The 12752-nt window shown below is 39.2% G+C and overlaps 1 protein-coding gene across 2 annotated transcripts in view; it reads left to right on the plus strand.

Moving 5' to 3' along the window:
- ALG5 (ALG5 dolichyl-phosphate beta-glucosyltransferase) overlaps positions 1-12752 on the plus strand; it is a 227600-nt gene that overhangs the window by 62923 nt on the left and 151925 nt on the right. For both annotated transcript variants that reach the window (XM_078657186.1, XM_078657187.1), the window contains exon 3: positions 8760-8806. In XM_078657186.1, the coding sequence (XP_078513312.1) occupies positions 8760-8806 (47 nt within the window). The remainder of the gene's footprint in view (positions 1-8759; positions 8807-12752) is intronic.

Here is a 12752-nt window from a genome sequence, read left to right on the forward strand (position 1 = left end):
CTGGAACAAAACTTCTTCATTTTCAATGGCGTAATCTATCATCAGGTCAGAGGTGTGGCGATGGGGGCCTGTTTCTCACCTAGCTACGCGTGTCTCCACGTTGGGCTATGGGAGGAACAGGTCCTAGTCGGGCAGCACCATGATTTATTTACTGACAACATTATGTTATATTTGCGTTACATTGACGATGTTTTCTTGATTTGGAGGGGTGATGTAAATGAGGCCAAAAAGTTTGTTGATTTGATTAACCTGAATACCATCAATCTTAATTTCACAGCGAACTTTAGCACTGAATCTATCTGTTTCTTAGACGTTGAGGTTGTGGTAGATGGCACTAGTCTAAATACCAGACTTTACAGGAAGCCGAGTGCAGGAAACACCATCCTGCACTCCCATAGCCAACATCCAGCACATCTAATTCGCAGTATCCCCTTTGGGGAAATGCTGCGAATTAAGAGAATCTGCAGTACTAATGCCGAATGCGCGGCTGCGCAAGAAGCTTGCATATTACGCTTCCTGACTAGGGGCTATTCCACTGAAATTTTGGCTAATGCAATCGCACGTTCTAATTCCATGAGCAGGCAGGAGGCATTGATACCAAGAACTAAGATTGCTCATTTGACTAATGATGTGACCAAGGATGCTCAAAGGTGTTCCCCCAGGGCTATTCTAACGTTTAATAGACAACATGGGGCTCTTCGAAAAATTATCAACAGAAATTGGAATTTGGTTCTCAGTGACCCTGTGATTGGGCACTTGGTGGAGTTTAAGCCAACCCTGACTTTCAGAAGATCCCCTTCAATGTCTAAAGCCCTGGTAAGCAACACTCTAGAACCCAAGGTTTCAGCTACCTGGTCAGCGCTGAAGAAGGGCTTTAAGATCTGCCCCCAGTGCAAGGCCTGCCGTTTTGGCAGCAATAGGACACACTTCAAAAGTCCTTTTTTTGAGCATCCTACTGCCATTTCCAAGTGGCTTACATGTAAAACGGAATACGCCGTTTATGTGTTGGAGTGCCCTTGTGGGCTACAGTATGTGGGCAGCACTAAGCTGCCCGCCCACAAAAGAATACTCCAACACATACGTGCAATTTCGGGTCACGACCAAAACTATCCGGTTGCCAGGCATTTCCAGGACAAGCATTCAGGGGTCCCAGATTCACTTACATTTTTCTTAATTGATTGTGTTGAGGCGTCAAGGAGAGGTGGGGACCGTGAGGCAAAGCTCCGTCTCCTTGAGACCAGATACATTCTGGAATTAAATACCAAGAATCCTAATGGCCTCAATGACAGGGAAGACCTTTACACTTGTCTTTAGTCCCCATTTTGTGTTTATTCATGCCTGTCCGGATATTTGAGCAAGTTCTGATCATACTCTTTGAGCATTTACTGAGTATGTTTTAAATTGTTCCCTGCCAATTCGTTCCTATCTGCTACTAGATGTATATACAATGAAATTTTCTCTTCTTAAACCCAGTATACAACTGTTTGATTTTAATCTTGGAATCACTAACGATTATTTCTTTGCACTTTTGCACTTTATATATGCACTTTAATGCCTATGACTATTACAGTGACTTGCCCACTGGGGCCTAATTTAAGAATACATATTTTGCGTGTCATTACTCTTGCTGCTGCTTGGATTTGTACTATTTGCACTATTTGTAAATACTTTATTTTTCTATCTATGGCGAAAAAACTTTTTGGGATGTTTACACTTCAGATTGTACATAGATGAATTAATTTATCATGTACATAATAATTTTAGTGTGTATATTGATCAAGTTTTGCAATTTTTTACATGTTTCTATCGTGTATTTTTGTGAATTGAGATACATAATTGATTGTAAATATGTATATTGCTTTATCTTGAATCAAGGTAGCTCACATGGGCTTCATCCTTTCTTTTTCCGCTGTTGATATTTGCAGCAAAGTTTTGTATTTGTGTGGAATATTTTTTCCATTTCTATGACACGAGGTAATGCATTGTCACTTTAAATGGCCGGGCTTGATGCACGCAGTTTGTCATGTGATCAAGCCTCCCTGGAGGCGAAACGCGTCATGGCGGCAGCGCTGGCTTTTATGAAATAAAGACACCGTTCACCAGCACCTTTTGGGTCGGCTCTTTGTTGCTGAGTATCTGAACTGTTTGAACTGTTTGCTGTTTGCGGTTCTATGCGACAAGATTCTTCATATATATATATATATATATATATATATATATATATATATATATATATATATATATATTATATATATATATATATATATATATATTATATTGTCGCTCCAAATCCCGTAACTCTCGACTTCCATCCTATGGCAAAAAGAAGCACTCACGGGGGTCGTTTGGGTTATTTATTGTTCACCAGCAAACAGACACTTCATCAACAGACGCGTTCGTTTCGGTTCCAAACCTTCATCTAGATGAAGGTTTGGAACCGAAACGCGTCTGTTGATGAAGTGTCTGTTTGCTGGTGAACAATAAATAACCCAAACCCAAACGACCCCCGTGAGTGCTTCTTTTTGCCATAGGATGGAAGTCCAGAGTTACGGGATTTGGAGCGAGTATCGAGTTGTGGGTGCACTCCCACAGTGGAAAGCACCCGCCTGCGAGTGCCCTGCCCTGGTGTTTTTTGGAGCGGGATATATATATTGTCATCCATCACATGTAGTGTGACTTTCTCTTCATAACATACCCGGTACATTGCCACCAAAGCGCCTCCTTTATCAGCCATCTGGAATGCCAAATTCCTGTTGCGAGCCAGTGCCATCAGGATACTTTGGTATTTGTGGGTCAGGTTCCTGGATGTTGGTGTCTGAAAATTGACGCATTGCAAAGCTTTCTTAACTAGTGCTTCAAAGGTATCAAGAGTTTTGTGTGCTGTTGGTGCCAAGAAGATTCTTGTATGTTGATATTTGATGGTAGATTGTCGAAAAAGTGTCATAGAAGAAGCTTATGCTTCAAAGACTGGTCCGTTATGTCGGAATGAAAGATGTCACTTTGTTCAATAATGCTTTCTGTGAAGGAGTCAAAACATTAGAAGTTGGTTAAGTTGTCAGGCCGACACGGCAGTTTAAAACTGCACACACAGGCTCTGCAGTGACGGGCTTGAAACCTGTTTGCAGGGCTACTCAATTGGGTGGCACAATCAGTGCTGCAGGCCCACTGGTAGCATTTAATTTACATGCCCTGGACACATGTCGTGCACTTTACTGGGGACTGATAGGTAAATGAAATATACCAAATGTGAATAAGTCAATGTTACCTTGTTTTAAATAAGGCACACATGCACTTTAGCACAGGTAAAGTGCCCAGATTCCTTAAGCCAATAAAAACGAATTCAGCAAAACTGGGAAAAGAAGGCAAAACGTTTGGGGGTGACCCTGCACAAAGGGCCATTTCCAACATTGCCAAGTTATTGTACGTGCTCGTGGGTTAGTAAAGCAGCTCCAGATGCTGACCGCAGACCTTGACTTGGTTGCCACTGACTCTCGTTATCCAGTCATCTCATGTTATCAACAGTTACATTTAAGTTCTCAGTAACGTTAAGGAAAATTTGTTAAGACTGCTGATGACGCTATTATAAACGCTTAGCATGTCTTTTTTAGCCTTTAAATCCTTACTTTGTAGCAGCATCGTGCAGCACAGGAAACCTGTATTGTCGTGCTCTCTCGAGGGATCACATTTGCCTGTGCCATGTGTCGCATACATCCAATATACTAATTGGCAAGACACTGAGAGGTTTGTATTAGTCCTAACAGGTTATTTTGATTTTAAGTTAGGATGAACTCCAGTTAAATCACTATTGCATAGAAGTACTTGTTGGGAAAGCCAACATATAATTGAAAGTGATTTTCGTTGATTGGCGAGTTTGTGTATGGGTGGGCGAATGCGTTAATGAGTCAGTGGTCGGATTGATGAATGAGGGGATGGATGGTTACTGAGCACTTGAGTGGGTAGAGGGGGAATGTGTTCATAGTTTGATGAATGGTTGAATAAGTACTTATATTGATGGATGATTAGATTAATTGGAGAGTGCATTAATGGATTATTGAGGGGGGTACTTGGAGAGATGCGGACAGTTAAGCTTACAGAGGCCTCAGACAGCTGTAGTATAGCGCAATGTTTCTGATTTTACTACCCCTCCACCACATCCGTCCTCATTATGCTGTTCTCGCAAGCATTCAGTGAAACAGGTCATTACTAGGTTTGCCTAAGTAAGCAGCACGAGTGTAGCACTTCTCTGCATTCAACTCCGAAAAAGGGTATGCAATTGTTCCTATTTACCCATTTGATTCTATCAGTCAGTGCATTTTGTCCAATATTACCAAAAAGCTTTCTGTGTGGTTTACCTCTGACAGATAGGAGAATGGACCGATAAGTAGATGGATGGATGGATGGATTGGTTTGGGACTTATTTTTTATGTAAGTGGTGTCTGTTGGCAGTTTTACTGGATCTTTTCAAAGGCATGTTTATTCAGTGCTTAGTTTGTAAAATAAGTGTCGGTGCCCATAGTTTTTCTATCAGAAGCCCATGTTGGGTGCTGATGAATGTCAGGGTTGCCAAATAGCAAGGCTGTCTAGTCTGCATTCTATCTCATGCCGCTTCCATGTACTACACCCAATACTCCCTGCCCTTTATCTCACTCCTACAGGTTCTTTTTCATCCCTGCTTTCTCTCTTTCTCACTGTTTTTCCGTCATTCTCGTACGCATTCTTTCTCTGTTTTCTGCTTCTCCCTCTCGTTTTTTGGGTCCGAGTCCTTTGAACGAAAAAAAAGTCTCGTCCCCTAAAATGGGTGCTGGTTGACTCACTTGCAACCACTAGCGCAAATCAAGCACTCTATATATCTATTTTCTGCCAGAAAAGAACCTACACCTTAGAAAAGAACCTAGACCTTAGAAAAGAACCTACACCTTCATCTCACAAATAGCAATGCCCAGTTGCCCTGTGTGTTGGGAAAACCCAGTAGATTTGTTCTCCTTTTTCACACAACGGTGGGAGTAACACACTTGTAGGTAAAATTTGCTTTTGTAATGCACACAATAACTTCTAGGGAGTTCTTGGCCAGTAAGACAAATGATTGTTAACAAACTCAGTAGTCGTGTTTTGTCATCTTCAGGAGCACAAAAGCCTCTGTAGATTTGACAGAATAGGTAATGGTGTTCATGGGGATTGAACACTGATCCCAGGAGAGGGCAACCTTCAAATTTGAAGCACATTTCTTTTCGTTGTTCCATGTCCTGTTGCCCGAGTTGAAGCCCAGATCTCTCCGGTTCTATGCAGGATGCTGTATAATATTCAAATAACATCACATTTGGTACTGTAAATCTGGCAGGCCACTGTAGGTTGGTTTTGTAAAGCTTCTGTCAGTGCAATCTGTGTTGAGCTAAAAATAGTTATGTTTCGACTGCACAAAATGTAAGTTGGCAAACAATCACCTGCTTGCTTTGAATGTAAGGCAGCCTTTCTTGTATCTCTCTACACTTTCTGAGCTCTTGGGATGCAGTATTTGGTTGGCTCAAATATCCCCTCTAGATCTCCTGAAGTGTTAGATAAGTGGGTCTCTTACTTAAGGGCCAGTCACTAAAAATCCAGTTGTGGATAGGATGCATTTAGCAATTCCTGAGAAAGTGATCAGTCTGAAGAGGTGAAATTCACACATTTTGCTGAGAAACGTTACCCTGTTTTTCAAGGGTATTTTAGTGTAGCTACATACGATCCCTTTGAAAAAGCATAATATTTACATTTGTATTAAAAACAAGCATTGGCGAAGCCAATAAGTCTTACTTATGCAAGAGCTATTGGCTTTGATAATGTGCTTTAGCCATTTTTTACACCAGTGTGGCTGGTGTTCAGCATGGCCAAAAGTTAGTGGAGTGGAGTATGCATTGTATAGTAGTGCAATGTCATCAGCCAACACATTTTTCAATTGAAATTACCATTACATTTCCACAGACACACAGTTTTTCAAAGGCATTTTACTGTAGCTACAAAGGTTCCCTTTGACAAGCATAAGAATTATATTTGTATTGGAAAAACAAGCATTGACAAGCCCAATATCTATTGGCGTTGACAATGTGTTTTAGCCATTTTGTACACCAGTGTGGCTGCTGTTCAACATGGCAAAACGTTATAGGAGTGGAGTGGAATGGATGGCATGGAGTAAAGTGGCGTAGAGGCAGTAGCAAAGAGTGGAGTAGAGTGTAGGGACGTGTCATGGATTGGCCTGTCATAAAGTGGAGTGGCTGAGAGTGGCATGGCATAGAATGGAGGAGCGTGGAGAGGCGTGGAGTGGAGTATGCATGGTATCACAGTGCACTGCCAGTATAAAACACATTTTCAATTGAAATGACCATTACATTTGCGCAGACACACAGTTTTACTAATAAAACTATACAGCGATAATGTGTGGAAATGGCATCACTCAGTGTATTGATTGTTTTGATCCTAGTAAAATATTTATTTCCACCACACTTCAGAATTACAAAAATGTGCTATATTTGTGCTTTCCTAATTCTGATATGTTCTGAAATATCTGCACAGTTCATTTACAGTCATTTACATTTTTTTGTGTGCTAGAAAAATGTTTTTCTTTAACAACCCCAGTAGCCAGCAAGTTTGTCACACAAATCCTCTCATTTTGAAGTCTGAGAAGGGAAAGTTAACACCAAGCTTCCTCAGAAAACAGAGCCATTTGACCTTTGTCATTGAATGCACAGCAAATGTGACAAGATAAGAACATTTAAAAGCCTGTCTATAGAAAGCGAATGCAATGGCGCAGCTGTAAACAGGCTTTTTTGCACAGGATGGACTAACTCAAGCTGGACAGTCTAAAACAAATAAAGCCAGCAACTGAAAAGCAAACAACTGAGAGCATAAAACACAAAGCCAATGGCAAGCAAAGAGTAGAATGCATTCCCTGGGAATCTTTTGGAATGTCCTCTAGAAGTCTTTAGCAAACCAGACAGCTGCAGTATCTCAATGGTTTCGACCTAAAAAATGATGTGCTTTAAATGAGATTTTCAAAGCCAAAAATTTATAGGCAATGTGAAGCTGTCTTATACGATTGCAAAATGTATCAAAACTATGTCATTTCTGCTGGCCTAAGTGAGTTTTGGATGACATGTGGACAGACTACTGTGAATGTCAGAAGAGTGGTCAAAGTAAGAGGTAACAGAAATAAGTTGTGAACCCATACAGCTGCAATGTAAAGGGTTTACAAAGGTTAGCTTTTTTCCCCCACAAATGTACAACTAAACTTAATTCTGAATGATACAGAGGTGTAGGACCTGTTGGAAAGGCCAAACATCTTCCCATTTCTATGCCAGGGTGTAGGAAAGTATTCTTCAAAATGCCTTTTATGTAAAAGAAAAATGAAAAAATATTTGAGGCAATCTACCATTTCCCCAAACCTAGCATGGGTAATGTCTGTTATGTGAAGATGTCCCAAACACAGTGGAAGGGAAGGCAAGACAGACGCATGTCAAGAATGTATGCACATTGTCATAGTTAATTTTGTGGTTCATTTCTAAAAGTATCAGATCACTTTACTAAACACTTGAAGTGTTTATGAATGTGGTATCTGTTTAAATGTCTACACTTGTTGGGGCTTCCCCGAAGTCATGGCTTTATTCAGTCATTTATTCGACAAACTAATAACTACTAAACTTTACATGAATACAGTAAAAGCAAGCAGCACTTAAGTATTGTAAATAAGAAAGTATTCTCAAATATTTGATGACTATTCTGAACTTGTGATTAGGTGATGACTTGTGCTTGCCTCTTACTTGCTTATGTTAAAAACCAATAAACATATTAACAAAACATAATTTATAGTGACATTTGTAATTTCAACAGATATTGTTAATTACATACATTGTATAATGCCAACTAATAATCATTGAAGATTTTGCCTCTAAGTTTCGAAGCCTGCAGTAACAAGTGACCATAGAGGAAGATAACAGAGTGATCTTGTAGCATCTATGATCTTGCGACCCAGACCATTAATGACTTCTTTGTTAAACTGGACGTTAACGAGCACGTTTTATTAAAAATGTTTCTAAACCTAAAAATGGAATTCTTTCTTGGTCACACATCTGAAATTCAGGGATACACAGTAGACCCCATGCCTAATGGGAAGGTGCTGCTTCACTACACAGCACTTAAAGGACATACCTATTGCTCCACTGTTATCTGATAGAGTGAAAGGGCTCCTGTTGGAAACCCTTAATGGTAATAGCCTAGAAACAGTCAGTCGTTCTGTATTTGGAAAAGTACATGGTTAGCTGAATTGTGTTGCACCTAAATCTATGGTCCTCTAGGACAGACTTTCAGACCATGTACTCCGTGTTTCCACCCCCCCCCCTTAATAGATTTGAGTTTGGATTTTTTGACTTTGCTATAAAAACCTTTCAACTGTATAGTGAGTGTCCAGTGAAGTTGAAAAAAGATGTTGATAAACGGCAAAAGTTCATCTCATTTTATTCCCTCTAAAAAATACCCTATTTACTGCACTTGTTCATGTTCAGGGAAAGGCACTGTGAAGTTGTAGTTTCCAGAGGTGATAGTAGGTTTTCCAAAATTCCCCTTGGCATATTATCACATTTTAAGGGTATTAGTTCAGGCAAACCTTGATGTTACTTCCATGCATTTTGTTTTCTTTTTGAACTATATAGAATAATAACTTCACATTGTTTTAACTCGTCTTCAGGATTTTAGAAAACATTAACTCTCATACTGTATTTTGTTACTTGCAGTATCTCTCATGATGGATGAAGCTCTGGAATATTTAGAAAAAAGACAGGTATTTAATGTTTTTAATTTCAGATGTTTTTCTATTGAGAGCATGCATTGGTAACAATGGTAATGACAGTATTACAAATGTATATAGTAGGTGATATGCATGTTTGTGGAGTTAGACATCCAAGAAGTTGAATTGTAGCGGACGCATAATTGAACACAATACACCTCCCTAAAGACACATTTTTAATAGTATTAGAAAAAACAGTAATGGACAAGGATGAGACGAGAGACAGTCGAAAGAAAAGGGGCAACAGGGCACAGGTCGGATTGGCTGGTCTCTGTGAATGTGTAAGAAAAGATTCATGGAGACACTGTCGGAGCAAATGTATGCTAATCCAACTGTGGGGATTATAGAGCACTATCTTTTGAAGATGGACATCAAGGGTGTCTCACAGCTCCTGGATGATGAGAGGTTTTGAGATTTTCGCAAGCATATGTAGGCTGCCTTTCTAGTAAAGTCAAGCTCACCATATGTCAAAGGATATGTTGGATGCACTTTTCCATTCTGAGAGGATTTTTGTTGTTCCTATGGCAAGCATGATGTCAGTAAGTAAAAAGTCATTGCAGTGTGGGGGTGTAAATAAAAAGAAAAAAAGACATAGCCCTCATTTGCTGCCTAGTCCTCCTCGCCCGCCCCACCCGTAGCCTCCATCAAAAACTGTACTATAGAAAAAATAAGTCAGCGGGCATGGGCGCAACAGAGAGCAAGGAGTGAAGCAATGGGTGGAATGAGTGGAAAGTCCATACACGAGGGAGAGCAGTATAAAGGGTTTGGGTAGAATTACTCAAGCAAGAAAGAAACACAATGCACAGGAGAGGCAGGACGTTTGTTGTGAGGAATCTCATGAGAGAGACAGCTTGGACACAAGGAAGAAAGCAACATGGCATGCAGGTAATATTTGGCTGGTAGGAGAAGCAAACTAGGGAGAGAGTTGGAAATGCATGCAATATCATAGAGTGCTTAACCAAAAAGACAAAAGTATCTCCCTGTGAGCAATGGAAGGAGAGAAGCTAACCAGTCAGAGAAATGGTAAAGAGGCTGTGCTCCAGGAGATGGACAAGCTGACACAGGGAATACCATTGAATAAAAAGCAAGCAAATGAAACCGACCATAGAGGCAACCAATGGTAAGCAATTGCCGTGCTGACATTGTGAACAACTGGCCACAAAGTAGTAGAATTTATAAGCAATGAACTTGACTTTTGGGAACACCAGAGTTGCACCAATTGTATCTGACATATGTAAGGGGAAATAGAGGAAGAAATGTATAAACCAACTTAAACATCACAGGCTGTGCTGTAGCACTCACAATGCTTTGAGAGGAGAATGCTGGGACATAATGTATATGTATTATTGTGGGGTTTGATTTGTGATAACCTGTTACTTTATGTCAAATGTTTGGGGATGGCTGCAGTTTTATTGTTTCTTTAATTTGTATTGTTGTTTACCAACTGCAAACAATAAAAAGGGTCTGCCACTAACAAATCTCATAAGTTCCACAAGGTTCCATATATGGAGAAGTTCATGAGTTGTCCTCAGCGATCGACAGAAAATTAGTTATAGGATACCAAATCCAACAGATGTATGATGACAGAAGCCAACACATATTTCTTTGCTCAATGCATCTTTTTGTAGGCTGTAGAGACCAATCACAAGACAAAATGTAAATATTAATACATGGCATGATATCTGACAAACTTGACATAAATATAAAATACTGTATATTTATAGATCGATCTATGTTGAAAAATGCTCATTCAAATGTGACTATTTTAAGTCTCCAAAAATCAATTTTTAAAGGTGATTAAATAAAGCTAGACATCTGTTGTAGGTTACAGCAATACTGGACACCATAAAGATAATAGAAATAGGGAAAACTGGATATAAATCCAAATCGCATTAATAGTGTGTGAAAAACAGATAAAAGAGGGAAGAAAGTACAAGGATAATATTTACTGAGACATTATTAATACATAAGTATATATGTCTGTATACGCAAACCTAGGGAGAATCAGTAAAGGACAGCTAAGCATTAATGAAAATAATCTCTTTGTGAATTCGATAGCCATAAGTTATAAAGACGTAAGTGATAATTAGCTTTTGTGTCACATGGCAGTTGTAAAACAAAATTGATAACCATTCAAACACTTCTCATATGGTCACAGATATATGTCACAGACAAATCCATGTCCGATTTAAGATATTAAAGAAGTAAGTGGTTCAACTAAAACATCTGCAATCACATTTATCCTAATTAACATACACGATAACACTGTATGAAAGACTCTCAAATAACATTTGTGAAATTGATAGGTTATTTGTTAAACACCATTTCTAACTTGAAGGTGAAGATATACTATTGGTGATTAATAGAAGTAAAAATAAAACGAACATCATTTATTACAGTTAATCTAATGCCCTAGAAACATAAATATTAAACACATATTGCAAAATTAAACATTGAGTAGAGAGGGGAGGGTTATCCTAGGAGCAATTCAATAACATTCTTATAATTTTATTGAGGCACAGCTGAGTGAAACAAATGTTATAGATTAAGGTTATAGATTAAGGTCTAAGAACTTAGAATTATGAGGAATATTTTATTTCTGATACACCCACAGATATATTAAATTGACGTATGCAGTGAGTGCCTCACTTATGAAGGAGACATTTGGTAAATTTACACTTTAATTATAAATTGATTTCATGATACAAATGAAGAGTTGCAGGAGTAGAACACATGCTTACAGTCCTTCTGGGGTAACTGAATTCGGTTGGGTGAAAGGGTCATTATTCAAGACAGTAGGGACGATGAGAGCGAAAGGGTTTAAAATCTATCTAACCTTGATACAGTCGAATAAAGGGAAACACCTAGTTTCGTCATGATGGAGTAAGTCCGCATACAATTTGCCATTTAGAGAAATGCTTGCCAAAAGTCAAGTTGAAAGTACAATCAATTTCGTTGGGGTTTTGTCTGCCCCTAGGGGCATGTAAGTTACACTAACTGGAAATTACTTGAGTATGCTTTCAGAATTAAGAGTATGTTAGCTTTGTTTGTGGAAACTATGCCTTCTGTGTGCACATTTTGAACACGTCTATTACACATGTGCTCATTTTTGTAAGCACAAATCTTTGTGAACAGCCTTGGAGTCAGAAATCCCCCATTGTGTAGGCGTGACTATTAAGACTTTTTGTGCACTTCTACCGCAATTAGCAACTGCGGGTTCCAAAAAATTTCCTAACTCACTCCATCCACAGAAAACACAAGGGGACAGAAATTTAAGAGACCTCACCAGTTCACTTTAAAGGCAGCTTTGCTCAACATTTGAAAAAGCTTTTTTTCTGAGAAAAGAAAAATGTAAAATTGTAATAATGCCAGATGCTCGCATTTATAAATTCTCATATGCGTGACAATAAACAGAACCAGTATTAACATGTCAATCGTTGTTATTTTCATGGCTTTACAATAACAAAAAGTATACTGGATATCGGCTCTATTAATCCCGCCAGTTTCTTTTTCTTAATACTAACCCATTACATCCCCAGTAGTGCTGAACAGTTATTGGCTTTCTTCTTGCTGTTCTTTGAAAAAACGATTTGACAAACAGGTGAACCTTCTCTGACTGTTCTCTACATGGTGGGAGGTTTGTATTTTCCACACTAAATACAAATGGGGCTGCTACAATTCCCTCCTCTCTGTCACCTCTTCACACTGCGCTACTCCCCTTTTTTGTCTCAACCTATTATAGAAGTATTGACAAAGAAAACAGGTTTGCTTTGTCGTGTATGGGCGATTTTGAGCATGTGGTTCTGTGTGTGAATTAGTGGGTGAGTAAGAGAATGAGTCAATACATGGAAGAATGGATGAGTGTGTGAGTACATGGATGAATGAATGGGCTAGTGAGTGCAGTAATGGATGGATGCATGCATGGATGAGTGCACAAGAT

Source organism: Lissotriton helveticus, chromosome 8 (genome assembly GCF_964261635.1).
Source record: "Lissotriton helveticus chromosome 8, aLisHel1.1, whole genome shotgun sequence".
NCBI classification, from domain to species: Eukaryota; Metazoa; Chordata; class Amphibia; order Caudata; family Salamandridae; genus Lissotriton; species Lissotriton helveticus.